Source organism: Macaca fascicularis, chromosome 19 (assembly GCF_037993035.2).
Source record: "Macaca fascicularis isolate 582-1 chromosome 19, T2T-MFA8v1.1".
In the NCBI taxonomy this organism is placed as follows: domain Eukaryota; kingdom Metazoa; phylum Chordata; class Mammalia; order Primates; family Cercopithecidae; genus Macaca; species Macaca fascicularis.
In genome coordinates, this window is record NC_088393.1 from 2,448,883 (window position 1) to 2,476,837 (window position 27,955).

The following is a 27,955-nucleotide window of genomic DNA, read 5'->3' on the forward strand; positions in this document are numbered from 1 at the left end:
ACAAAAAATTCAAAAAATTAGCTGAGCGTGGTGACTGCGTGCCTGTGGTCCCAGCTACTTGGGAGGCTAAGGTGGGAGGATCTTGAGCCTAGGAGGTCAAAGCTTCAGTGAGCTGTGATCACACCACCGCCTTCCAGCCTGGGCAACAGAGCAAGATCCTGTTTCTAAAACAAATAAAATTAAGGAGCATTTAGACAGGAGGACGGATCCGTGTGTGCGTTTTGGACCACCCAGAACTCTGCGCAATGTGCGCAGAGCCACGAGGTGCGGGCAGGCACGGGAACATCACACAGAAGCCACAGATGGGGCAGCCAGGCTCTTCTTTGCCTGTGCCAGGCCACAGCCGAGGCATTTCCAGGAAACGTCACCCCATGTGCCCAGCAGGCGCAGAGGGGCCCACTCTGGCACCATCTCACAGCCAAGGACCCTGGGAGTCAGCAAGGGCACCCGACTGGGATCAGCAACAGTGGCTGCCGGTTCCTCTGCACGGGAAGGGCCAGCTCCCAGGCCAGGAGGATGCTCCCAGCAGGGCAACGGCCAGCTGGGGCTGGGTGTCAGCCCACACCGAGGGGGAGGGCACTGGAGGCCAGCAGCACGCTCAAGGGCACCCTGCCCTCCCAGCCCACTTCACTGAGGGAGGCTCCGGCTCCTCCCTGACCCAGCTGGCTGTAGAGCACGCCACCCCTGCCATCCGCCTGGTGAACAGGGCAACTAGTGCCAGCCCTCCCCCAGCCCCGGAAGTCCTGGCTGCCCAGTGACGTGGAGAGTCCAGGCCAAGGCCACTGTGGAGTGAGCTGCAGAGATTCATGGCGGGGGAGGAGACAGAGCACAACTACTGAGGAGGGGCAAGGCCAGGTCATAACGGGGATGCAGAGAGGAGGAAGAGCCCGCCTAACGGGAAGGCTCTCCTCCCCAGGCAAGGGGGGGCAGCAGCGAGACTGGGCCCCAGGAGGGCAGGCGGGGGTGGAGGGGACTGAGGCATCTGAGGGGCTAAGGATAAGGGACTCTACTCAGGGGCTTCCACCTCCTTTCCCTGGACCCCAGGGCTCTAAGACACAGCTTGCGAGATCAACCCAGGCCAGGGGAGCCAAGAGTCATTGGCAATACACACACCAGCCGGCAGACACCCTCAGGCCCTTCCCAAAGGAAGGAAATTCAGACCTCCGGACATTGTGAACTCTGAAAGGAGAGACCATTTCCCCACCCAAAAGGTGCTTCTGGAAGGTCTTGGAAGGAATAGCACCTGCCTCCCAGGAGTGGAGCCAGGCCCCCAAGCAGAGGGCAGCACCAGGGCACAGGTGATAAGGGTCCAATCTGGGGAAGGTGGCCTTGTCTTTCTAACTAGAAGCCTGTGTGAGTACTTGTTTTGTTGTTCTGTGGAGACAGGCATTGCCCACGCTGGAGTGCAGTGGAGCCATCATAGCTCACTGAAGCTGTCTCCCCGGCTCAAGCGATCCTCCCGTCTCAGCCTCGCAAGTAGCTGGGACCACCTGCGCGCTCCACCACACCCAGCGAATTCTTTTCTTTTTTTGGTAGAGACGGGGGTCTCACTGTAACTGCCCAGGCTGGTCTCAAACTTCTAAGCTCAAGCAATCCTCTCGCCTGGGCCTCCCAAAGCACGGCTTGTCTTACAAGGGCTATGAAACCTACTCCAGCCTTCAGCCAACAGGTGGGAAAGGGCAGGGGCACCTGGAGGCCGGAGCGGCACACTCTCCAGAGGGCGTTCAGCATTTCCACTCCGGGGTGGAGGCTGCTACCGCCTCCACAAAGGCTGCACCAAAAAGAAAGCGGGTCCAAGAAGACCGAGGTCAGGATCTGCACCAAGGCCTCCCCTCCCTCCTCCCTCTGGTTACTGGGCTCCCCCGCCCTGCAGCCTGTGACCCGCTGGTGCTGGAAGGCAGAGTCCTGGCCTGGGCACTCCAGCCAGGTCTGGGAGTTTCACACAGGAAGCTGCCTGGGGGTTGGCCATGGCTGCCTGCAGCTCAGAATAGGGGGCACGGGGTGCTGAGCCCCTGAAAGGTGACCTGAAGCTGGTACGCACCACTGCCTCCCTGGGCCACCCCATCCCACTCTGCCCGAGGGAGCTGGGTCTGGGTACCTGTCAGGACTGGAAAGGCCCTAGGGTGGCATCTACTTGCCGCTGGGTGCCCTGGGAGTCCACCCGGGGGTCACATCTAAAGGACGACTCGGCCAGGTGCGGTGGCTCACACCTGTAATCCTAGCACTTTGGGAGACAGAGGCGGGCAGATCACTGAGGTCAGGAGTTTGAAACCAGCCTGGCCAACGCGGTGAAACCCTGTCTCTACTAAAACATACCAAACAAAAAAATTAGCCAGGCCTGGTGGCAGGCGCCTGTAATCTCAGATACTTGGGAAGCTGAGGCAGGAGAATTGCTTGAACCTGGGAGGTGGAGGTTGCAATGAGCCGAGATCGCACCACTGCAGTCCAGCCTGGGCAACAGAGCGAGACTCCGTCTCAAAAAAAAAAAAAAAAAAAAAAAGCACCCAGAAGGCCCAGTCCCTGTTCCAGGAGACCGCTTGGTGGGCCCTGGAGGCCTCTCACTGCAATGAGGCATCAGCAGGACTGGCCCCTCCAGCCCAGGCAGTGGGCCCCGCACACTGGCCCCGAACAGGCCAGGCAGGAATCCCAGGAGGAAACAGACAGTCCCTCCGGCCTGGGGCTTAGCCGGACACTGGCACGACAGATAAGCAAGACTCCTCCCAACCTAGCCCCCAGGGGAGCCATCTGGGCGGCCTGAGGCTTTGAAGATGGAAACAGGAGAGAGCATTCCCAAAACAGCCACAGCGGCAGAGGACGCACGGGGCTGACCCTCGCGAAGCGCAAGGCAGGGGTTGGTTGTATCCACGAGAGCGCCCTCCCCATGACAGACCTCTCTGGGAAGAGGGGTCTAGAGGACAGTACCCCTGAAGCCCACCTCCTGTGTACGGCAGAGTAACCATAAGGTCCCCACAAACGGCCATACGTCCACTCTGGGGGTCTCTGCTCCCGGGGCCTCCCCTCCCACCCTCACGGCGGGACGTCCTCCAGCCCCATTCCTGGACATGCAGGTGCCCGGGGCCCTCTAAGCACAGCCCACTGGACAGATAGGAACCCGCTGCTCAGAGGCAAAGGGACCAGCACTCCGCACCCAGAGGCGGCCCACAGCTCCTGGACCACAAGGGGCAGGAACAGGGGACGGCTTAGAGGAGGGGTCCAGCCAATGCTGGGGGCCTGGACCTCCACCACCCAGCGGCTTCCAAGACCCTCCCTGAAACCCAAGGTGGCCCAGCTCTGCCCCACCCCCACACCAGACTCCGCCCAGACAGCAGAGCTTGCGGTGGAGGCTGGGCTGTGCCTGCAGCGGCAGCGCCTGGGGTCCACCCCATGGCCCACAGGGTCCTCCTCCACCCGCAGGGCTGAGATCTGAGCCTCCCCTCTGCTCCAAGGCATGGCACCCCCCACCTCGACAGTGCAGTGCCGGGGCTGCCCAGCAGGTGGAGTCACACAGCAGGGTACAGGGGAGAAAAAGAAAAAGGTCCTGGCCTGACCAGGGACCACCAGCTCCGCTCTCTGAGGCATCCTGGGCATTTATTCACCTCATGGGGTGGCCGTCCCCTCGTGCCATGACTGGATGCGCTGCTGTCCCAAGGCGTACAGCTCAAGGTCGGGGGACAGGGTCGGTAACCAGGACAGAGGTCAGCTGCCTTTCAAAACAATGTAGAAACAGGCTGGGCTGGGCGCGGTGGCTCACGCCTGTAATCCCAGCACTTTGGGAGGCCGAGGCAGGTGGATCACGAGGTCAGGAGATCGAGACCATCCTGGCTAACATGGTGAAACCCCGTCTCTACTAAAAATACAAAAAAAAAAAACTAGCCGGGCGAGGTGGCGGGCGCCTGTAGTCCCAGCTACTCAGAGACGGGAGAATGGCGTGAACCCGAGAGGCGGAGCTTGCAGTGAGCCGAGATCGCGCCACTGAACTCCAGCCTGGGAGACACAGCGAGACTCCGTCTCAAAAAAAAAAAAAAAAAAAAAAAAAAAAAAGAAACAGGCTGGGCGCAGTAGCTCACGCCTGTAATCCCAGCACTTTGGGAGGTGGAGCCCGAGGCCGAGGCAGGTGGATCATTTGAGGTGAGGAGTTTGAGACGAGCTTGGCCAACATGGGGAAACCCCATCCCTACTAAAACTACAAAAAATTAGTCGGGTGTAGGGGTGCCTGTAATCCCAGCTACTTGGGAGGCTGAGGCAGGAGAATCGCTTGAACCCGGAAGGCAGAGTCTTCAGTGAGCTGAGATGGTGCCACTGCACTCCAGCCTGGGCAACAAGAGCGAAACTCCATCTCAACAAAACAAAACAACAACAAAAAACCGGCCGGGGACAGTGGCTCACGCCTGTAATCCCAGCACTTTGGGAGGTCAAGGCGGGAGGATCACCTGAGGTTGGGAGTTCAAGACCAGCCTGAGCAACATGCAGAAACCCTGTCTCTACTAAAACAAAATACAAAATTAGCCGGGCGTGGTGGCGCATGCCTGTAATCTTAGCTATTCGGGAGGCTGAGGCAGGAGAATCGTTTGAACCCGGGAGGTGGAGGTTGCAGTGAGCCAAGATCGTGACATTGCACTCCAGCCTGGGTGACAGGGCGAGACTCCTTTTCAAAAAAAAGTAAAAATAAAAATAAACTGAAACAGAAGGGTACAAATGGCAAAGGACAAGAACCGGAGGGGAGGGGCCTGACTGCCACCACATGATGGGGCGGGGCCAGCGGGGCCTTCTCCCCTGTGCCTCTCCACCCCTGCCAAGAGCCCACCTTGGCTGTGAGCCACTTCCATGGTCCACACAGAGCAAGTTAAGAGTCCAGCTCTCAGCCAGGCACGGTGGCTCACGCCTGCAACCCCAGCACTTTGGGAGGCCGAGGCAGGCGGATTGCCCGAGCTCAGGAGTTTGAGACCAGCCTGGGCAACACAGTGAAACTCTGTCTCGACCAAAATACAAAAAATCAGTCGGGCGTGGCGGCGTGCTCCTGTAATCCCAGGTATTCGGGAGGCTGAGGCAGGAGTATCACTTGAACCCGGGCAGTGGAGGTTGCAGTGAGCCGAGATCATACCACTGCACTTCAGCCAGGGCGACAGAGCGAGACTCTGTCTCAAAAAAAAAAAAAAAACCAGTCCAGCTCTCAGCTCCTCCTCATCCCAAGGTCTTTTTTGTCCCCAAAGCACATTTCCCAGTGGGTGTTTCCAGGGTTCCTGTGCTCCCCATCGGGCACAGGGGACTAAAAGCATCCAGGAGCCCTGCAGCCTCTTCCAGAAGCTCACAGAGAAACTGAAGTGGGCACCCCTGCGGGGCACTGCCCCTCAGCCAGAGGTTCACATGTTCCGAGGATGGGTGCCGTGGCGCCTAAGGAGGACCCCGCACACCAGGGTGACTGCAAGCACGAGCTGTTTTTGTCACTTGGTGACCTGTGTGCAGGTGCTGGGGGGCGGCGGCGGGGGCGCTGGCTGACAAGGTGGGCCAACCCCGGCCCCATCATTCATTCCTCCAGCACATATTCTCTTAATACCTGCCCAGGACCTCAGAGAGGGCACACAGCCTGCAGAGCGCAAAGGGTAGGGCCCTCCTTCCCTGTCTCGTCCACTCCCCCAAAGTCCATTTCCTCCAGGCAGCCCTCCAAGGTCCTCCCTGCAGAAGCAGCAGTGCCGGGCATGGTGCCTGGGACACAGAGGTGGAAGGCATGGTGGAGCCCTCACCTCACTCCGCCTCCTCGGCCAGGGCACACAGGGCTGTGGCCACCTCGGGCCTGCCCAGGCCCATTCCATGGCTTTCAGACCCTGCCTCCCTGGGGCCTGCTCCTGAGGCAGTGCTGGCTCCCTTTTGGTCTCTGAGGGCCTCTGAGCCACCATGAGAGGAGGAGGGAGGGGTCTCAGAAAAACGGACTGTGACCTGTGACCGTTAACAGGGTGCAGATGGACCTATCGCCAGGACAAACGGACAGGCTGGGAAGCCACAGGGCGGGGATACGCTTGGAGTGCACGCCGGACCCACACCCCCAGGCACACACTCTCCGCCACCTTCCTGGTCCTGCCCCCGCCAGGCCTTCTGGGCACCCCAGGCTTGATGGAGTTGGCCCAGGGCACGTGTCTGCAGAGATATGAGGAAGGAAGGAAAGTGGGAAGGGGAAGGAAACACTGACCCAGAGGCGCAGGCCCCTCCATGCCCGCGGCACATCGACTCTCCAGACGTGAGTCTCTGTGGGAACAGGAAGAGACTGCAGAAAGCCAGGAGTCGCACACTGCCCAACGACGGCAGCACTCCCAGGCTGGAGACACATGAGACAGCATGTCAACAGTGAGCCCCCGTCGGCCACGAGCTCCCAAGCAGCCCCAAGCCCAGAGCATGAGAACATTCCAGGCTTTCAGCAGGCTGTCTCCATCCCCAGAGCCCACAGCCCTAATCCCACTTCCAGCCACAGGCAAACTCCTACTCATCCTCCAAAGCCCAGCCCAGTAATTGTGTGCTTGGAAACACTTGCCCCACTCCCCTACAACTCCGAGTGACACCCGGGCCCACCCCACGTCACCCACTCCACTCCCTGCAACTCCCAGTGACAGCTGCCCTCTCTCCTGGACCCGGGCCCACCCCACGTCACCCCCTCCGCTTCTGTTTCCCGAGTCCCCTCAGCCTAGACCCACAGACATTGAGTCCAGATGGACCCAGAAAGGACCTTGGAGGGCAACAGGACCAGCTCCTGGCTTTACAGAGAACACTGAAGTTCTGTGGAGTGTGTGTCCAGGCTCAGCCCACAGCTCCTCCCGAGTCCTCCCACAACCACTCCTTTCCTGAGGCCAGAAGCAAGGCAGGTCCCGGAACCCCGGCCTCCAGGCATGCAGCCTGTCATGGGACGGGAGGCGCTCTGTCCTTGCAGCCGTTCCCAAAAACTTCTCAGAGCCTAAGGAAGGGACAGCCCCGAAACAGCCAGTGCACATGGGGCTCCTTCAAGGGTCCCCGAGGACTCGGCTATTAGCAGAGGAGGAGGAAAGGTGACGTGAGAGGTCCCCATGAAGCTCAGGGACCCCCAGGATTGCCCTGACAGGCTCCTGGCTCCCTGGGACCCAGGTGTCTCCTTCTATCCTGTTTATTTCCTTTTCAGGTTTTTGCTTTTTGTTCTGCCACAGATCACACCAACAGCGTACCCACTGCGTGGACGGCGTGAGGAGCAAGCCACGGCCCTCGCACCCAGCGCTCCCCCGAAACCTGCCTGCTCCCCTCCAGGGGCTGCTCTGCAGAAGGGATTCTGAGGGTGGAGGAGGACAGTGTTTCCTCGTCAAAGTGAGGCCTGCTACGACACAGCCTGCACGTTTCCTGTCACACTCAGATGCCACAACCCCATTGTGCACAAGGAGCTCACGGAGGTTCAGGAAGCAACAGGCTCAAGGGGGTAACGCCCAGCAGGTGGAGGCTGGAGCCTTCCTAGCGAGCTCTGCCCCACAGAAAGCCAAGCAAGATGCCTTCATTCCAGGCTGTGGTCTCCAGAGGGGCAGAGGCCGGCCACTAGCACCAGCGCCTCAAGTCTGCAGTCCCTGGAGAAGATGGTAAAGCTGCAGAGGGCTCGGGGGGGTGGGGCACGGGGGGCGGCTCAGGCACCACAGGAGTCCCCGGAACCCCTCCCAGCTGGCACACTTGTCCCTGCTGACCCCAGCCCCAGCGAGCTGCTCTGCCTCTCCTGTCTCAGGCTTTGGGGGCAGGGACGGTGCTTCTCAGGGCCTCTGCCTCTCCCTATAGGCAGACCACCAGCTCAGCCATCCCTCTCGAAAACAAAAAAACAGGCCCAGCGCAGCGGCTCATGCCTGTAATCCCAGCACTTTGGGAGGCTGAGGCAGGTGGATCACCTGAGGTCAGGAGTTCGAGACCAGCCTGGCCAACATGGTGAAACCCCATTTCTACTAAAAATACAAAAATGAGCCAAGCTTGGTAGCAGTCGCCTATAATCCCAGCTACTTGGGAGGCTGAGGCAGGAGAATCACTTGAATCCAGGAGGCGGAGGTTACAGGGAGCTAAGATGGAGCCACTGCACTCTTAAGAGCCTGGACGACAGAGCCAGATTCTGTTGCAAACAAAACCAAACCAAACCAAACAGAAAGGAAACACAAAAACAGGCTGGGCCAGCAGACCAGCATCCTCGTCCTCGTCCTCGGCACTACTGACCCCAGGCTAGATCCCTGTCTGCGGGGCTGTCCCTGGCTCTGAAGGGTGCTGAGCAGCGTCCCTGCCTCCGCCCTCTCTGTGCCTGCACCCCCAAACTGGCAACCGAAACATGTGCAGACATCTCCCAACATTCCCGGGGTGCAGAATTGCCTGTCGGGATCCGTCACTGCTCTACTGAAGACCTAAGCAAAGAATCCCAAAACATAAATACCAAAACCAGTCCCGACTGACATGGCCCACGCCTGGAGACAGGCTCTGGGCCCAGAAGCCAGGTTTTCAAAGCTGCCCAGGCGCTCGGGAAGTCAGGTGAGGACCTCAGAACCTTGGGAAAAGCCCCCGAAAAAAAAAAAAAAAACAGAATCCAACCTCACCCATGAGGCTTCTCCTGGGGCTCTTCCGTATTTTCTGAGGTTTCTAAAACAAGCATTTCCCCAGGGCAGAAAACAGACTTTCCAAAGTAAAGTGCCCAGACACCCACGGCAACACAGACAGGTCCCCAGGCCCTGGGAACACAGACAGGCCCTGGGAACCCGGCGCTTTTCCCATCGCCATCCACCTGGAGGAGAGCGGCCAGCGCAGTCCTGCCAGCATCTGCAAGGCGGCGGCTGCTCCAGAAACCCCAGGCCCCTTTCCTCTAATCCCCTCCACACAGGAACATCAAGAGCCACAGGGCAGCAGAGCCACCCACCCTGTGGTGGGAGCATGGGCTGGGGTCTCCTCCTCGAGGCCAGGGCAAAGCTACAACCCCCAGCCAAGAGGGTCCCAGCTCGCCAGGGCCCAGAGCCGCGGCTGGACTCGCAGGCTCCCCGGCGAGCGCTGAAAAAGAAATGGCCTCAGCACCACTGGTGGTTGTCACCACTGGGGTCGGGGAAGCCCAGGGACGCTGCTCAACGTCCTACAATGCGAAGAATGGCCCATCAGACGACAATCTGGCCCCCAATGTCCCTAGCGGCAACTGTCCCTCCAGCAAGCTCCATAGCTGCCACTCCAGGCCAGGCAGGTGGCCCCGCTGGTCCAACTGCCCATCTGCCACCTGCTGGTAAAATCACCCCCAGGTCCTCATACGCCCCAGCCAGGCCTGGGAAACCAAAAGACAATACTGCTGGCTGTGGGGGTTCTCCCCCAGAGTCCGTTCCTTCCTGGACGCAGCTCACTGCGGATGAAAAGTCGTACCGAGGAGAGCACACACTGTCAGGTGTCTCAAGGCAGCACAAGTGGTCGGATGGCACCTTCACTACCCCACGGAAACCCGGTTGTCACCCAGCCACCAGGAGGCAGCGCAGGACGCGGCCAGTGGGAGTTCCTGACCCTCCTGCGAGGCCAGAGATGAAAACAAGCCACCCTCGAAAGCGAGGCGCCGTTCTTGGCCTCCTGCTCCCTTCTCACCTGACTCAGGGGCCTCAGAGTTTCCCAGGAGAGCCGGCAAGCCCTGCCAGATCAGTAGGCTCCTGGGGCTCAGCTGCCTACTGGGGGAGGGGAGGCTGTCACCGTCACCAGAGAGCCAGGCCTGCCTCAGGCCCATCCTTGGAAGGTTTCAAGTTCCCTCCTTCTGTTCTCAGCCCACAGAGTCTGGCAGCAGAAACGGCTGAGGAGGCAGGCAGGGCCCCGGTCCACCCACATCCAGCCCAGCACCCCCAGTCACCAGCCACACGCACACAGGTGAGTGGCCTCCTGATGCTGGGCCTCAGTTTCCTCATCTGTAAACTGGGATGAGCCACTCCCACTGCTGTTTGGGAGTCACAGGCAGAGTCCGCCCAGTACTGATGTGGCAACGGCCAAGTCCAGAGGTAGGCACCCCAGAGCCCATGTGGGGGGCCGCATCTGAAGAGCCAGGAGGAGGAGGATCCCTGCCCAACCCGACTCTGCTGGAAGGCTCACGAGATACTGGGTGCATGGCGGGTGGGCTTCAGGGCTCCCCATGTACCTGGAGCTGCTCCCTGAGCGCCTCTACCTCAGGACCCCGCCCTCTACAGATGCAGTTCTGGAGTCGCCTGGAGCCCCAGCTGGGACGCCGTCAATGGCCCCACCCAGAACCACTGGCACTGGGCCGCCAGATCCTGAACCCGACTGCGGGATCCCTGAGGACAGGAGCTGTGTGCCCCGCACACACATCTGCCACCCACTTGGCAGTATAGGACGGCCCCTTCCCCAGGCCCAGGACTGTTCTGCTGGGGCCTGAGTCGGCCTGTGGCGCAGCACCAGCATTCCCTCAACGCAGTGCCCTCAGCCTCTGTCTTCCTGGGTGAAGCATCATCTGGGAGGGCGTTCCTGCCAGAGCCATGAAGCCCTGGGCTGAGGCCCACCGTACCTCTGGAGAGCCCTCGGCTTTCCTGCAATCCTCCCCGTAAGGGTTCCCTCTCCTGGAAAACGTCGTCCTGCCTCTCAGTAGGGCACAGACACCGTGAGATGCCACAGGGAGAGCGGGGCAGTGGGCAGGGGCCTGGGCTCTGAGGTCAGATTGGAGGAAGGTGGGATCTAGCCCTGCCCACTCCACAGAGACAACCAAGGCCCTCCCCTGCCACCAGGCTGCAGCCAAGGCCCAGGCAGCAGACAGTGGCCACTGTGGGGAGAGTAACGCTCATTTACAACTCTCAAGGCCGGGATAGAACGTGCCCCTCTAGGCCGGGGCTGCACGTCCCTGCATCCCAAGGCTACACGGTGCCCGCCGTAAGGGCTGCTGAACCATCCCTCCAAGCCACCCTGGGCAGGTCCAGCCGGCTCTCAAATGGCTGCACAGCCCAGCACGGTGCTTTACGCCTGTCATCGCAGCACTTTGGGAGGCTGAGGAGAGAGGATTGCTTGAGTCCAGGAGCTCAAGACCAGCATGGGCAATAAAGTGAGACCCCGTCTCGGCAAAAATTTTACACATTAGTGAGGTGTGATGTCACATGCCTGTGGTCTCAGCTACTCAGGAGGCTGAGCCAGGTGGATCCCTTGAGTTGAGGTTGCAGTGAGCTGTGATCGTACCGCTGCACTCCAGCCTGGGCAATGAAGTGAGACCCTGTCTCAGAAATTAATTAATTAAATAAAATGGTTGAGCACGTCCAGGGATAAGAGCCCAGGAGGAAACCCGAGTCCTTCAGGTATGTTGCTCAACGTCGCCAATGACCCACTGAGCCTGTGACCCAGGGCCCAGGAGCACCGGCCATCTTCCTGTTCCCATCGCAGCTCCACAAAGCCTCCCCAACCCTGCCTACCCTGGTGCCCTCATCAGATGCTCTCTCCTCCCAGAGGCCCTGGAGGCTCCAGACCTGCCCTGGTCAGGTGGTGGTATGGGCAAAACACGTTCCTTGATAAGCCCCCTTTTCCCCACCAGCAGCAAATAGCTCACAGGGTCACCATGCAGCACGTGCCCAGCACAGAGCATGGCGCCACAGGTGTTCCAGGGCTAGCTGAGGGCTTTTCACCTGAACCTCTGTCCACTCTCAATCCTGGGAGGCCAGCGTTCCTGTCTATCTCCTCTCTGGAGGCTGCTGCCCTGTCCACCCTGAAATCCCCTTGAGAGGACATGGCAAAGGCTAGATCACGCCAGCCTCTTCAAACCCCATAGAAAACTGGGCGTGTGTAAATGTGGAGGGTGGACATAGGACATACATTCTCCCCTGGTGTTCTCAGAGGTCAGTCTGATGAGCATGTTACGGAGGAGGAAACAGAGGGTCAGAGGAGCCTCACGGCAAGGAAGATGGATCCTGCCTCTCTGCGGGGGAGGCAGCCTTCTACCAGACAGTAACAAAAAGCCCGACCACCCCACCAGAGATGGGAAAAGGAGTTCATTCTTACCAGCAGAAGGGAAATGCAGACACACCATGGTAAGAGGCAGGCAGCCACATTTGTCCCATAGGAACGTGAGGCAGACAGGAAGACTACATCACCCAAGGGACCCTCAAAAATAAGCCTTCGGGGCCGGGCGCGGTGGCTCACACCTGTAATCCCAGCACTTTGGGAGGCCGAGGCAGGTGGATCACCTGAGGTCGGGAGTTCAAGACCAGCCTGACCAAAATGGAGAAACCCCGTCTCTACTAAAAATACAAAATTAGCCGGGTTGGTGGCACATGCCTGTAATCCCAGCTACTCGGGAGGCTGAGGCAGGAGAATTGCTTGAACCTGGGAGGCGGAGGTTGTGGTGAGCCAAGATCGTGCCATTGCACTCCAGCCTGGGCAAAAACAGCGAAACTCCATCTCAAAAAACTCAAATAAAATAAGCCTTTGGGAAACAAATAGGCCATTTGGGATGCACAGATATCAAAAGCCTGACTCGCGCCGGGTGCGGTGGTTCACACCTGTAACCCCAGCACTTTGAGAGGCCGAAGCAGAAGGGCTGCTTGATGCCAGGAGTTTGAGACAAACCTGGACAACATAGCGAGACCCTATCCCCACAAAAAAAATACAACAGTTTGCCAGGTGTGGTGGCACACGCTGCCCATAATCCCAGCTACTCAGGAGGTTCAGGCAGGAGGACCCCTTGAGCCCAGGAGGTCAAGGCCTCAAAGAGCTGTGACCGCACCACTGCACTCCAGCCTGGACTACAGAGTGAGACCCTGTCTCTAAAAATAGGGTGAAAACGAGCATCGTGAGTCGGGTGTCACAGCCTCCGAGAAGCCTCTCCCACGCACTGCCTTCTTCACCAACTCCCAGCCCCCGCCAAAGCTGGCTGCGTGCTCCCAGGACATCACGACCCATGCTAAGGGATCTGTAGGCACATCTGTCGGCAGGTCCCTAAGAGCACAGCCAGCATCGTACGCGGCTCTGAATCCCCCGCCTCAGGCACAGCAAAGATGCTGGGCGATGGGGAGCTGACAAGTGATTGCTTGCATCTGTCCACCTGCAAACAACCGCCCACAGGTGCAGGTGTCCTAAGCACACTTATCAGGGAAATCAGAAAAAAATGCTACCTTTTCTGGCCAAACAGGATAATAAACCTATTCTTAACTCCCAACGAAGATATTCCTATTTTGAAGGAAAAGGTTCTGAGCTGAGACTGTTTCATTGAGGTAAAGGTGAAAACAACGCTGGAAACTCACGCCCAGTGAGGAAATCTAGGATTAAAGAAGTCAGGGGCTGGGGGAAGCAGAGAGCCACTATCAAGGGACAGAGGTCACAGGGGAATCTGAATGACATCACACTCGATAACCCTCCCTCCACGCCTTTCCTTGCGATGTCCTTTTTCTCCAATCCAAATCCCACATCTCCTCCAAGAAACGCTGCCATGACGATGAAAACCACCATGACGCTGTGAGGTGGAGTCCACCACCGTCCTCGGCCCGACCAAAAGCGTGGAATTCCTCGGAGCCCACTTAAGTAAGCTTTGACTTCCTCCCTGCCCAGTCATGCTGGACACAGGGCTCGACACACTCAGGAGACGATCCTCGGACCATCCTGACTCAACGACTGGAGACTGAGGCTGCCAGAAGCGCGGCCGGAGGAAACGTCTTGGAAATAAACAAGGGCAGCCACAAGCACATGGGGTCCGGGAAGCGGCGGGCGCGAATCAGCGGCAGGAGGAGTCCAGGGCCTGCCTAGTGCCGGCCGCGCCCGTCTCCCGAGCCCCCTCGTGCCAGGCCCGGTGCCCGGTACTCAACATGCGCTCGCACTCCGCCCTCTAGACAGCCCTGGTAGGACGCGTCCTCCTAGTTGACACTTCATACTCGTGAAGACGAAGGCTTACAGAGATCTAGTGCTTTGCACCGGGTCCCCGGGTGGGTGGTCCCGGTCCCGACTGGGCAAACCGTCGCCCGCGAACGTGTGGGGAGGGGACTGGGCCGAGAAGGGGGACCCCGGGCGGGACCGGAGGTGGGCTCCAGACCCGGGTAGGGGAGCCGAGCCCAAGGCGAGCAGGCGGGCGGGAGTTACCTGCTGCGGGGGGCGCCTCTCCGCCGTCACCGGGCGCGCCGGGGACCCGGGCCCCGCGGTGCCGGAAGTGGCAGTAGGGCCGCCGGCAGGGCCCCCCGGGCGCCCCAGACCAATAGGGGCAGTCAATGGCCCGGAAGAAGCCAGTGGAGCGTAGCATGGTCCGTCCCGCGGCGGGGCCCCGGCCCGGAGCCGCCCGGGCCCCCGGGCCCCCTCACTGGCGCCGCGGTCGCCGCCGCCCGCGCCTCACGGACCCCGCCGCCGCCATCTTGCTCCGAGGCCCCCGGAGGCCCTCGGGACGCCGCCGCAAGGGACCCCGGGAGGGGCTGCCCGCAGCGCGCCTGCTCAGAAACGCCGGCTCCCGCGCGACCGAGGCTGGTGGCGGACCCCTGGGCCGAGACAGACGGCCGCGGGAGGAAATAAGGACGGCGGGGGCTGCCCTGCCTGCGGTCTCCGGGAGCCTCGCCAGCGCCGCCGCCCGGCCTTTGGCGGCTGTACCGGCGCCATCTTGAGCCCCAGGCCCCTGAGGCGCCAGGGCTGTCCACGGCGCGCCTGACCAAAAAAAGCCCCACGGGGCCCGCTATGACTCATTTGCATATATTTCCATTCGTTAGCATATCACCTTAAAGCGCCCTCTGCTGGATGAGGAGAGTTCTGCGGGGAGGTGGCCTTAAACCTGGACCAGGTGAAACCCACGGGTGAATTATTCCGTTCACAACTTCCCTCGCCCTGGTATACAGCTAGCTCTCAGGAAGCGCCTTAATTTCCCCAACCTCGACTCTTATCATCAGTCTGATGACCAGGTCCACATTCTCTTATTTGTTCAACAAATATTGAGCGCCTACTGTGTACCAGGCTAGATGGTGCATTTTAACAGACAAACGAGGAACAAGGCTGGGATGGGGTAACTCTGTAGTCTGGTGGGGTAGGCCCACATCTTTTTTTTTTTTTTTTTTTTTTTTTTTTTGAGACGGAGTCTCACGCTGTTGCCCAGGCTGGAGTGCAGGGGCGCGATCTCGGCTCACTGCAAGCTCCGCCTCCTGGGTTCACGCCATTCTCCTGCCTCAGCCTCCTGAGTAGCTAGGACTACAGGCGCCCGCCACCGCGCCCGGCTAATTTTTTGTATTTTTAGTAGAGACGGGGTTTCACTGTGGTCTCGATCTCCTGACCTTGTGATCCGCCCGCCTCGGCCTCCCAAAGTGCTGGGATTACAGGCTTGAGCCACCGCGCCCGGCAGGCCCACATCTTAATGGGAAGTTTAATCTGGTGCATTTTGGTGAGATTGTAAAATAGTGCGACTGCTATGTAAAACAAAAAACCCAAAAAGTTTGTTTTTAAGAGACAGAGTCTTGCTCTGTCACCCAGGATGGAGTGCAGTGGTGCGATCACAGCTCACTGCAGCCTCGACTTCCCAGGCTCAGGTGATTCTCCCACCTCAGCCTCCCGAGTAGCTGGAACCACAGGTGTGCACCATCATGCCTAGCTAATTTTTTGTATTTTGTGTAGAGATGGAAGAAGTTAAACAGAGTTACCCTATGAGCAACTCTATTCCTGGGTATACACCCAAAAAGAATAGAAAGCAAAGTCTTAGGCCGGGCACAGTGGCTCATGTCTGTAATCCCAACACTCTGGGAGGCTGAGGCGGGTGGATCACTTGAGCCCAGGATTTCAAAACCAGCTTGGCCAACATGGCAAAACCCTGTCCCACTAAAAGTACGAAAATTACCCGGGCGCGATGGCTCATGCCTGTAATCCCAGCACTTTGGGAGGCTGAGGAGGGAAGATCACCCAAGGTCAGGAGTTTGAGACCAGCCTGGCCAAGATGGCAAAACCCTGCCTCTACTAAAAATACAAAATTAGCTGGGCATGGTGGCGGGCACCTGTAGTCCCAACTACTTGGGAGGCTGAGGCAGGAGAATCACTTGAACCTGGGAGGCGGAGGTTGCAGTGAACCGATATTGCACCACTGCACTCCAGCCTGGGCGACAGAGTGAGACTGTCTCAATTAATAATAATAATACAAAGGTTAAGATGGCAAATTTTATGTTATGTGCATGTGATTTTACAATTACAAATAAATGACAGGGTGCAATGATGGGGCGACGTGAGTTGGGGTGGGTCATGAGCGACTCTGCAGAGGACTTTATCTAATCTCAAAGCTGTGCCATCACCGGCAGTGGAAGGGCAGACTCCTTGTCATGGCTCCTGATGATGTGGGGGAAATGAAGTCTCATTTATGCAATTGCTCCATCCGTGCCAGCTGGTCTTGGTCATTCATTCAGCAAATAATTACTGAGCACCTACTGTGTGCCACACAATGCTGGAAACATTCATAAGCAGAGAACCCCACCCTGGTGGAGGTGGTGGTGTAGGCAGGGAGGCAGACAGTGAACACAGGGATAAGTCAGTCAGACAGCCTGAAACGAGGTGGAAAGTGCTTTGGGAACAGAAACAGGAGAAGAGCCTGGGCTGGGGACAGGCAGGGCTGGTCTGGGTGGTTCTATGGGGAAGGCGGGATTTGTGCGGTTTTAAAGAAAATTAGGGACCGGGCATGGTGGCTCTCGCCTATAATCCCAGCACTTTGGGAGGCCAAGGCAGGCAGATCACTTGAGGTCAGGAGTTCGAGACCAGCCTGGCCAACATGGTGAAACCTCCGTCTCTACTAAAAATACAAAAATTAGCTGGGCGTGGTGGCGCGCGCCTGTAATTCCAACTGCTTGGGAGGCTGAGGCAGGAGAATCCCTTGAACCTGGGAGGTGGAGGTTGCAGTGAGCCAAGATTGCACCACTGCACTCCAGCCTGTGACAGAGCGAGACTGTATCTCAAAAAAATAAAAAAAAAGGCCGGGCGCGGTGGCTCAAGCCTGTAATCCCAGCACTTTGGGAGGCCGAGACGGGCGGATCACGAGGTCAGGAGATCGAGACCATCCTGGCTAACACAGTGAAACCCCGTCTCTACTAAAAAATACAAAAAAAAACTAGCCGGGCGAGGCGGCGGGCGCCTGTAGTCCCAGCTACTCGGGAGGCTGAGGCAGGAGAATGGCGTAGACCCGGGAGGCGGAGCTTGCAGTGAGCTGAGATCCGGCCACTGCACTGCAGCCTGCGCGACAGAGCGAGACTCCGTCTCCAAAAAAAATAAAAAATAAAAAAAATAAAAATAAAATAAAATAAAATAAAAAATTAAAAAAGATGAGGGAGCTAAGCAGGTTTCTGGAGGAAGGGCATTCCAGGCAGAGGGCACAGCCCTTGCAAAGGCCATGCGGCAGGACTGTGTCTGGTGTGTTGGCGGAGCGGTGAGGAGGCCGATGTGGCTGGAGCAGAGTAAGGAGGGGGAGAGAGGGAGGAGGGAAGGGCAGAGAGGAGGGAAGGGCAGAGAGGACGGGGCAGGTCGTGCAGAAACCTATGGGCTTCAGGGAGGACTTGGGCTTTGACCGTGAGGGGAGTGGGAGCCATGGAGGGTTGCGGGCAAAGGAGGAACCAGACTTGCCCCAGGTGCTCACGGACGCCCTCTGGTGGCGGTGAGGAGGACAAACCGTGAGGGAACCAGGTGACCAGGGCGAGGGTGATTGCACTGGTTCAGGTGAGTTGTAGCGAGACTAGACCATCAGGGTGGAGGCCCTTACAGCAAGGAAAGGTGGCCGGATTCTGGATCTATTTTGAAGGTAGAGCCCAGGGAGTTTTCAGATGGGCCAGATGTGGGTGGTGAGACACACAGTCCTTGGGGAGTCACCCTGGACTCAAAGGATTTTGACCTTGCAGGATGGCACTGCCCTCAACTGAGGGGGCGTGGCAAGGGCAGCCTACGGGCAGGAGGGATGCCCAGGAGGGTCGGGGTCCCAAAGGCACCAAAAGGATGGCGCTGTTTCCGTGCACATGTGTGTGTTGTGGGTGGGGTGCTGTAATTTAAAAGCCTAATGCGAGTATGTCCGTCAGAGATTGAGGGGTGAGGCTGCGAGTGTAGACACCACATTCTAGACATTTTGCTTCAGAAGGGCAGAATACCAGGCAGGTGATTTATCTAATTCCTTTTGGCCAGGAAAGAGTTAGGCGCTGGAGGCAAGTGGTAGAAAAGAAAGAACTTTATTGACCAACAGGTCAGGGCTCTTGGGCGAGGTTCACCGGTCCTCTAAGTGGGGCCAGAGAAGTCGAGCCGGCGCTCTCCGGCGAGGTTCCTCGGTCCACAAGCAATGGGGCCGAGGGTGGAGGGCAGAGGGTGGAGGGCAGTGGGTGGGATAAGGGCGTGCCAGGGACGTCTCCATAGTAAGTTTGTTTCCTCAAATTGTCCTCACCTCACGCCTGCTCCATTGGTCTGCTTTTTTCCCGGCGCGGGCTGCATTTTCCCACGTGCGGGTAAGTTGGATGAAGAACCTGGAAGTAGTAGGGACTGCATCTTTTCTATTCTCCTTCCTCCATCTTGTCCTTTTCCCCTTCACCCAGACAGTCCAACCTCTTATTGATTATAACAATCTGGGGCGCCGTGGTCTGGCTGGCTGCTTCCTGCTGTTAAGGGGCGTAGTTAGGGTCTGAGGTTGGCAGTTGGGTGTAGGGATACAGGAGCATTTGATTGAAGGTGACTCGGGTGATTTCTTGGATCCTGGCTCGGAGAAATTTTATTAGAATGGGAGCAAGACATAAGACAGAGGATTAGTATGGGGATTAGGAATGGAAGCATCTGCTGGACTACAGGCAGCAGCCATACTGGTGGTCCGGGGGTTAAGGGGGCGTTAAATTTCTGAAGCTCCTTTTTGATTTTGTTTAATGTTTGGACATTGGTGTCAACTAGGCCTGATTCATTTATGTAGTAGCAACACTCCTCCCCTAGGAAGAGGCATGTTCCTCCTTTTTCAGCTGTAAGAAGATCTAATGCCCATCTATTTTGTGCTGCCACTTGAGCTATTGATGTAATTTGGCACTGCAAGGAGGCCAGGCTTTCGGCTGAAGCCTCTATGGCTTCCTGGAGCTGGGTAGAGAGGGTCCGCGTGGACTGGACTGAGTGGGCAAGCACCCGTGTCCCTAGTCCAGAGGCTATTAAGGAGGATGCTAAAGAAACCCCAGTCGGGCGCGGTGGCTCACGCCTGTAATCCCAGCACTTTGGGAGGCCGATACGGGCAGATCACGAGGTCAGGAGATCGAGACCATCCTGGTGAAACCCCGTCTCTACTAAAAATACAAAAAACCAGCTGGGTGTGGTGGCAGGCGCCTGTAGTCCCAGCTACATGGGAGGCTGAGGCAGGAGAATGGCGTGAACCCGGGAGGCGGAGCTTGCAGTGAGCCGAGATTGCACCACTGCACTCCAGCCTGGGCAACAGAGCGAGACTCTGTCTGAAAAAAAAAAAAAAAAGAAAGAAACCCCAATGACCATGGGAAGAAAAATAGCCCGCTTTTGGATTTTATTGTTGGAGGTGGTAAGTTGTGAAGTCAGTTCGAATACTTCTCCTTTGGTATATAGGGTTAGGCTAGGAACTAAAGACACTGGGATGCAAAGGAATTGGCTGATAGATGTATGGTTAAGAATTTTAGAGAGGGTTTGATTACACCAAAAATAACCTCCAACAGGAGCTGTCTGGGTCCTATTGGGCGATTGGGTGTAATTACACCAGGAGGAGTTTGGGGCAGAGTAGCAGAAAGAAAGGATTGGATTTTCTGGGTTTTGGTATATTGGGACTTGGAGTAGGGACGGTTTTTGGGGGGTGCCGGTAGAGTCCGTTGTAGCCTTGGAAGCAGTGGATAAGGGAACTGCCACTAAGGGGGCTCTTTCAAGAGCCACACAGAGGAAGCAGTGGGAAAGATTTGTTATGTTAGCTGTTTGTGTTAGGTTTAGCCCTTGACGGACAAGTTTTAACCATGAGAATGGGTCTTTTTTATTAGGGGGATTTAACTGCTCTTGTAGGTTTTGTTCCTGTGATTTTACGACTGAGGTTAAATTTTGTAGGACTTGTATATTTTTGGGGAGGGATTTTTGCTGCACAAGTGTCCTTTTTATTAGGAGGATGGCAGTGGGATATGAGTCCCAAACGCTGTTTCCGTAAAGTCCTCCTTTTACGCCGTCCGCCCATCGGGAGTCCCAGGGGTCTTTTATGTTTAGATGATATTTAAGGGGGTCACTTCTTCCATCTTAAGTGAAGACATATTTGCTGCTTAACTTTCTGTCATGTGTATTTATCTAGCATTGAATAGTGTATTTTACAATATTTGTATGGGCAACCCAGATTGGTTTGTTGCCAATAGTTGTTACAATTGTATTCTATCTGGTCATGTAGGAAGCAGATGGATGGTTGAGCCCATCTATCAGCCATGGAAGTTAGGGAGAAATTTATGGAAAGAGCAGATTGACAGCCTTGAGGTGAGCAGTCTGCAGTGCCTTGCAGAACTGTATGTTGCTTGTTGTTGGAGGACCAAGTTTCAGTTATGGAGAATCTCCATATAAAGGTTGGGTTAGTAATTGCTGTTGGAATGTAGAAGGATAGTAATAAAAGTGAATAAGAAAACTTCATCTTCTGAATAAGCATAGAACGCGCCTTGCCACTGGAGGTGTTCTACAAAGGTGAGTAGGCGAGAGAACCAGTGTTGGGCTGGGGTCTGGGGGCAAATAGAGATCTGGGGTGATGTGTTGAAACTCTGCCAGATTTGTGTACAGTATGGTGAGGAATCGGGATGGTCATAAAAGGCCTGGAAACGTGTTAATTAGGGAAGTTTGGTGAGCTTGAGGCGGGTGGGGTGAGTTTAGTTGATTCCCACTTGTCGCCTTCTGGGGGGCCCCTCTTCAGTTGTGATATGTGGACCCAGTGTGTGAGGCCTAATAGCTTGGCTGCTGTGTGTGTGGATAGGACAGTATATGGGCCTTTCCACCTGGGCTGGAGGTCTTTGGCCTGGATGTTCTTTAAGTATACTTGATCACCTGGGCTGAGAAAGGTGTGTGGATTATAAGTGCCCATCGGAGGCGGGTGTGCTAGTTCTGCATGCTGTCTTAGTAGTTGTCTCAAAAGAGTTGAGTATGGAAGGTAATTTGCCAGCGGAGAAGAAAGGGTAGGCAGCTGTTGTAAGGTGTGGGGTCGGCTGTAAACTAGTTCGAATGGACTGAGGCCTGTTGGACTTCACGGGGTGGCCCGCAGCCGGGTCAAGGCTAGAGGCAGGAGGGTTACCCAGGACTGTCGAGTCTCGAGTGAGAGTTTGGTGAGTTGTTGTTTGATTGGTCCGCTGGCTTTTTCTACTTTACCTGAGGACTGGGGTCTATAAGGGATGTGGAGTTTCCAGGTGATGTGGAGGAGGGCTGCCACCTGTTGGACTACCTTGGAGACAAAGGCTGGGCCGTTGTCAGACTGGAGGGTGAGTGGGAGGCCGAACCTAGGAATAATGTGTTCAGTGAGTATGGAGGCCCCTATATTGGCAATCTCTCCTGTGGTAGGATAGGCCTCTATCCATGCTGAAAAGGTATCAACGAGGGTTAAGAGATATTTGAATATTTTATGTTTTGGCATGTGGGTAAAATCAATTTGCCAATCTTCGCCTGGTTGGTGTCCTCTGAGTTGGTGATTTGGGTGGGAGTTGTGTAATGTGCCTTGAGGATTTGACTTGAGGCATGTGGAGCGCTGTTGGTTGATTATAATTAGGTGTTTCATGAGTGTAGGGCAGTGGATAAGGGGGCTTAGAAGGTTATATAGAGCTCTGGGTCCTATGTGTAAGGAATTATGTATGTCTCTTAAGACGGTGTGGAGTTGTGTTTTAGGAATAACTAATTTATTATTGATGTAAATCCAATTGTCTGTGGCTAGTCTGGCTGTTGAGTCTTGTAATAGTTTGGTTTTTTCTTCCTGGGTGTAATTAGGGGTATATTAGGGAGAAAGAAAACAAACAGAAGGAAGTGTAGGGGTGGAGAATCCGGCAGCTGATTTGGCAGTGGTGTCAGCAAAATTGTTGCCAGCTGCCACCGGGTGAGATGGAATCTGATGACCTTTACAGTGTATGATGGCTGCTTTGGAAGGTGCTGATAAAGCGTCTAGCAGTTTAAGTATTTGCTTTTTGTTGATTATGGGGGTACCACAGGTGGTTAGGAACCCTCTTTCTTTCCAGATGACAGAATGGGTGTGTGCAATTAAGAAGGCATACTTAGATCTGTGTATATGTTTACTGTTTTTCCTCTAGATAGGAGGAGAGCCCTAGTTAGTGCGATAAGCTCCACCTGCTGTGATGTTGTTCCTTGTGGTAAAGGCTTAGCTTCTAGAACAGTGGATGATGTAACTACCACGTATCCTGCCTGTCTGTTTCCTTGAGAATTTATAAAGGAACTGCCATCCACAAATAGGGTTAACTGTGGGCTCTCCAAGGGTTGGTCATGTAGATGCAAGTGACTAGGTGGTTGGGCCTCTAAAAGTTCTGGACAGGAGTGTTCAGTATGGGGTTGTTTGAGAGGGTTGGGGAGTAAGGTTGCTGGATTTAGAGAGGAACAGACTCCTAGGGCAATGGTAGAGTCTTCTATGAACAAGAGGTGGAAAAGTTGAAGCCTGGACGGGGTTAGGTGGCTGATACTTTTGTGGGCAATAAGGTCTTTTTTTTTTTTTTTTTTTTTTGAGACAGAGTCTCTCTCTGTCTCCAGGCTGGAGTGCAGTGGCCTGATCTTGGCTCACTGCAAGCTCTACCTCCCAGGTTCAAGCGATTCTCCTGCCTCAGCCTCCGGAGTAGCTGAGGTTACAGGTGTGCACCACCACGCCCAGCTAATTTTTGTGTTTTTAGTAGAGATGGGGTTTCACCATCTTGGCCAGGCTGGTCTCGAACTCCTGACCTCGTGATCCACCCGCCTCGGCCTCCCAAAGTACTGGGATTACAGGCGTGAGCCACCGCGCCCGGCCGGGCAATAAGGTCTTGAAGGCGGTGGGTAGAGAAGACTGTCAGGCTGCAGCCTCTGATGAGTTTCCTCGCTTCCTGCGTTAGACAGGCTGCTGCTGCTAGGGCCCAAAGGCAGGGCTGCCACCCTTGTACAGTGGGATCTAATTGTTTGGATAGATATGCCACAGGACGGTATGTGGTGCCTACAGGTTGGACTAAAAGGCCAATAGCAACTTTTTGTCTTTCATCTGTGAAAAGCTGGAAGGGGCGTTGGAAGTCTGGGAGTGAGAGAGTAGGATGTGAGAGAAGGCAGTTTTTTAGGTGAGTGAAATGTTTATAGATTAACTTTGGGTTAGACAAAGGTCCTTGGGGAGTCTCCTTGACAGCTGCATATAAAGGTTTAGCCAAGATTCCGAAATTAGGAATCCAGTGTATGAAAAACCCTACGAGGCCTAGGAAGGATTGGATTTCTTTAGTTTCTTGGGAAGGAGAAAGATTTTGTATTAGAGTTAAACGGTCTGCGGTGAGCGAGCACGTTGTGGGAGTGATTTCAATGCCTAAATATATGACACATTGTTGTGAGAGTTGAGCTTGTGTTTGGATACTCGGTAACCTCTGGATCCTAGATGATTAAGGAGGATTGCAGTGTCTAAAAGAGAGTCCTGTCTTGTGGGACTACAGAGTAAAAGGTCATCTACATATTGGAGAATTTTACTATCTGTAAGAGGACAGGAGGCCAAGTCTTTTGCAAGGGTTTGCCCAAAGAAATGGGGGCTATCTCGGAACCCTTGGGGAAGCACTGTCCATGTCAGTTGGGTGGAGGCATGGGTGTCTGGGTCTTCCCATGTAAAGGCAAAGAGACACTGACAGTCTGGGTGTAAGGGAATAGAGAAAAATGCATCTTTTAGATCTAGTACAGTAAAGTGTGTTGTGTTAGATGGGATGAGAGGGAAGGGTATAGGGATTGTGAACTATGGATGGGTGGGGCAAACAGCCTCACTGATAAGACGAAGATCTTGCACTAACCGAAAAGTCCCATCTGCCTTCTTTACGGGTAGGATTGGGGTGTTACAGGGAGAATGAGTGGGGATGAGGATGTGTTGGCTGAGTAACCTAGTAATGATTGATTTTAGTCCTCGTAAGTGTTGTGGAGAGAGAGAACTGTGGGCGGGCTGGAAACTAAGATGGGTTTTGAAGTTTTAAGAGTATTGGTGGATGATGGTCCGCCACGACAGGAGTGGAAGTGTCCCACACTTGGGGGTCTATAGGAATGGGGAAATTAGGGAAAGGGTTAGTGGGTTGTTGGAGTCATTTGAGTTAGTTAATACTAGAAGTAGATGGCAGGTGGGGTGGGGGGAGCTAGTAGGAAGGGAGATACAGGCTTTCAGTTGACTTAGGATATCTTGGCCTGGTAGAGGAGTGGGGCATGAGGGGATAATGAGGAACGAGTGTGCAAAATAGTTATTGGCCAGGCAGCAATTAAGAGGTGGTGTTCTAAGAGGACTAGACGGAGTGGCTCCAACTCCTATAACTGAAATATGAGATGGGTGACTAGGTCCACTAAATGATGGCAAAACAGAGTGGGTAGCCCCCATATCCACAAGAAAAGAAACTGGCTTACCCGCTACCTGAAGTTACCCGAGGCTCGGGCGAGGGTGATGGGGGTCCCCGAGTCCAGGCGCTTTCAGTCGTCGTCTAGGTGTAAGAGCTGGAAGGAGCTCCCAGGGTCCTGAGAAGGGACACCACGTTGAGACGCTATGCCCGTTTTCAGGGTGGGGCAATCTGACTTCCAATGCCCTTCTTCTTGGCAAGCCGGGCAGGGTGTGGATGGCGGACGAGGATTGGGACAGTGACTTGCCCAATGTCTGCGTTTGCCACACTTAAAACACGGTTGTGTTGGACCTGAAAGTTGGGCCTGTGGGCATTTGTCAGCCCAATGACCTGGGGTGCCGCACTTATAACAGGCCCCCTTTGTTGCCTTAGTAGGCTTACCTCCCGGCCTGGGATTGAGATTAGGTTGCAGGGCTGCCGCTAGTGCTTGGGCATTGAGGGCTGCCTTCTGTTTGGCCCCATTTTGTCCCTGGGCCTCAGCTGTCTCTTCTCACGAATTAAAAACTTTAAAAGCTAGCTTGACTAAATCTTGGATGGGGGTCTGAGGACCATCTGCGGCTTTTTGGAGTATTTTCCAAATATCTGGGACTGATTGTGAAATAAAATAAGATGCCAAGATAGTGGCCCCGGCTGGGGAGGCTGGGTCTAATCGGGTATACTGGGTTAAAGCCTGTTAGCCTACTTAAGAATGTGGCCGGATTTTCATCTGGACCTTGAATAATTTCTTTTAATTTATTAAAATTAACTATTTTGTTTGAGGCCACCTGCATACTATTTTGTTTGAGGCCGCCAGGAGGCATTGGGTCATGATGTCTCGACTTCGGCGACCCGGCTGGCCTACTTGGTAGTCCCATTCTGGCTCAATAGATGGGACTGCTTGTTTGTTCCCCTACTGGAACAGCAGCATCCGTTAATTGTAACTGATCTGCATGCTGCCTGGCTGCCGCTAGGATGCACTCTCACTCCTCAAGGTTTAGAGTAGAGGTAAGAATGACAAGGAGGTCGTGCCAGGTTAGATTGTAGGCCTGGCACAGGTACCTGAATTCTTCGGTATAAACCGTAGGGTTGGCAGAGAAGTCTCCTAAGCGTTTTTCAATCTTGGAAAGATCTGCTAGTGAGAAAGGGACATGGACCCTGACTACACCTTCTGCACCGGCCACCTCGAGTAGCGGGGGCAGGACCGTAGGGGGTTGAGGGGTAGGAGTGGGGGAAGGAGCAGGCCCTGAACAATTTTTGGAACGGGTATGAGAGGATATGGGTGAATCAAGGTGGCGAGAGGGAGGTGCCGAGGGGGCGGGGAAAGGGGCGGCAGGTGGAGCCAAGGTAGAGGTGGAAGTGGAAGGGGGCGGAGTATAGGGTGGAAGAGGAGAGGAGGCGGCTGCTGGAGGTCTGAAATGGGAGTTTCTGAGATCCTCGGGCAGGTCGGACAGGAAGGATGACTCCTCTTTGTCCCACCCCACGGGGACCCCAGCCCTGGCCAACATAACTTGGGCCAAGGAGCACTGACTACATAAGTCTGGTCGAGAGCGTAAATCCCAAAATCCTTGTATATAATTTATTTCAGACCACTTGCCTAGGCGCCGGCAAAAATTGCCGAGGTCGATTAAAATATTACGATCTAGGGTGCCTTCAGGCGGCCATTGGGACTGATTGTCTAGTTTACATTGCGGCCACGCCACAGTGGAGAGGAAAATTAGTCGCTTTCACTTTAGATCCCGCTCTAATTGTAGGTTTTTTAGGTTGCCTAATAAACACCCTAAAGGGGTGTCTCGCGGAATTTTGGACTGGGGATTACCCATTGCCTTTCTTTGGCTAATGGAAACCGGGCTCTGGCTGACTCCAAAGCGTCCTTTGGAATCACTAGAGACCGGCGGCTCGTGGAGCCGTAAGTGGGTGGAGAGACTTCCGAGCAGACGTCTCTGTCACAGAAGGCTTCCTATGGGTCACCTGGTGACCCCAAAAGTGGCCTTGGGCCTGCGCAGGACTTCTTGGCCAAGGAGTGGGAAAGAAAGACAAAGGGCACTTACCCCAGGAGATTCTGGAGGAATGGATTGGTAGAAAGCGGTTCTTTGGGTCCTGGTCCGTCCGCAGCGTGGAAGGAGGAGGCTCCCCGGACCTTGGGGGACCCTGAGGAGGGGTCTCCTCCCGGGTTTCGGCACCACCTGATTTATCTAATTCCTTTTGGCCGGGAAAGAGGCGCTGGAGGCAAGTGGTAGGAAAGAAAGAACTTTATTGACCAACAGGTCAGGGCTCCTGGGCGAGGTTCAACCGGTCCTCTAAGCGGGGCCAGGGAAGTCGCGCCGGCGCTCTCCGGCGAGGTTCCTCGGTCCACAAGCAATGGGGCCGGGGAAGTTCGCGCCGACGCCTGCCGGCGGCGACTTTTATGTCCTGGGCGTGGAAATGGGCGGGCAGTGGGTGGGATAAGGGCGTGTCAGGGGCGTCTCCGTAGTAAGTTTAGGTTTCCTCGGATGACGTCACGTCGCGCCTGCTCAGTTCGTCTGCTTTTTTCCCGGGCGCGGGCTGCATTTTCCCGCGCGCGGGTAACTTGGATGATGAAGAACCCGGAAGTAGTAGGGGCTGCGTCTTTTCTGTTCACCTCCCTCCATCTTGTCCTTTTCCCCTTCACCCAGACAGCAGGAGCTGGAGGGGCGCGAGAGTCCCGGGGGTAATGTTTGTGGGGCGTCCGGTAGAATGGGAGGATGGGCGGGGTAGGATTGGGGGTGCACGAGAGAGGCTGCCCTCGAGTAAAGCCGAGAATTCGCCGCCCAGGTTGGGGAGGAGTCTGGCGTGAGCCGGCGCCGACCACCCCCTTCCCCGGGCAGGCTGCAGGCCAAGCCCCCGGGCTCAGCAGGTGTGTAGGAGGGGCCTGCCCTGCCCCACCCCGGCCCCGCCGGCCTCCAGGCTCTAGGGAGCGCTGGAGTCCGGAGTGGTTTTTCCTGGGGAGGGCTTCAAAGCTCTCACCGCCCCCTCTTCCCAGTTCCCACTAGGGGAGCTGGCATACAGTAGGCGCTCAATGCAGGAGCACGGGAGCCTGGGAGGCGGCTGGGGGATCCTCCGTGGGAGCCTGTCCCGCGCCGGTGAGCAGCCCCGGGGGCGCGGGCTCCCCCATTCCCTGCGGCACCGGAAGGGGAGGGCGGCGGACGCCCCCGGGCGCCATGTCACCGTGCCTCGGTTGCCAGGCAACGGGGCGGGCGGGAAGCTGGGCGGGGGGCGCAGCTGCGCCAGGGCGTGGGTGACACCCGGCGGGCGCAGCGCGCGCTGTTGCAGGCAGCCCCCTCCGCGGGGCTCAGGGCTAGGGGCAGGGCATTTTGTGTCTCAGCCAGAGGGACCTGGCCAAGACCCTCTTCACTAGCCCGCTGCCTCAGTTTCCCCACGAGATGGATGAACTTGGGGCCGCACTAGTGGGTGGGACAGAGGGGTTCAGAGCGTGCCCACAGGCTGGGTACTGGCACGGGAGAGACCACACACACACACTGGAG

The 27,955-nt window shown here is 56.1% G+C and overlaps 1 protein-coding gene, 1 long non-coding RNA gene and 1 other non-coding gene across 7 annotated transcripts in view; 1 reads left to right on the top strand and 2 right to left on the bottom strand.

Annotated features, from left to right (window-relative positions):
- REXO1 (RNA exonuclease 1 homolog) overlaps positions 1–14,328 on the bottom strand; it is a 33,082-nt gene extending 18,754 nt beyond the window's left edge. For all 4 annotated transcript variants that reach the window (XR_012428202.1, XM_074025269.1, XM_045381234.2 and 1 more), the window contains exon 1: positions 14,047–14,328. Coding sequence is in view for 3 of the 4 variants with exons in the window: in XM_074025269.1 (XP_073881370.1) it covers positions 14,047–14,203 (157 nt within the window). In the remaining variant the exon portion in view is untranslated. The remainder of the gene's footprint in view (positions 1–14,046) is intronic.
- Positions 6,872–11,265, top strand: LOC123570385 (uncharacterized). Its single transcript, XR_012428203.1, has 4 exons — positions 6,872–7,031; positions 7,167–7,583; positions 9,756–9,855; positions 10,170–11,265. It is a non-coding gene; the product is annotated as an uncharacterized lncRNA (long non-coding RNA).
- Positions 14,329–18,103: 3,775 nt separating the features above from the next.
- LOC107128728 (KLF transcription factor 16) lies at positions 18,104–26,831 on the bottom strand. Of its 2 annotated transcripts, XR_012428204.1 has the most exons (4): positions 26,504–26,831; positions 24,487–24,594; positions 21,259–21,386; positions 18,104–18,636 (listed from the first exon to the last, which is right to left on the bottom strand). It is a non-coding gene; the product is annotated as a KLF transcription factor 16 (transcript). The 2 variants fall into 2 exon arrangements; XR_006694424.3 differs by lacking the exon at positions 21,259–21,386.
- Between the last annotated feature and the right edge of the window lie 1,124 nt (positions 26,832–27,955).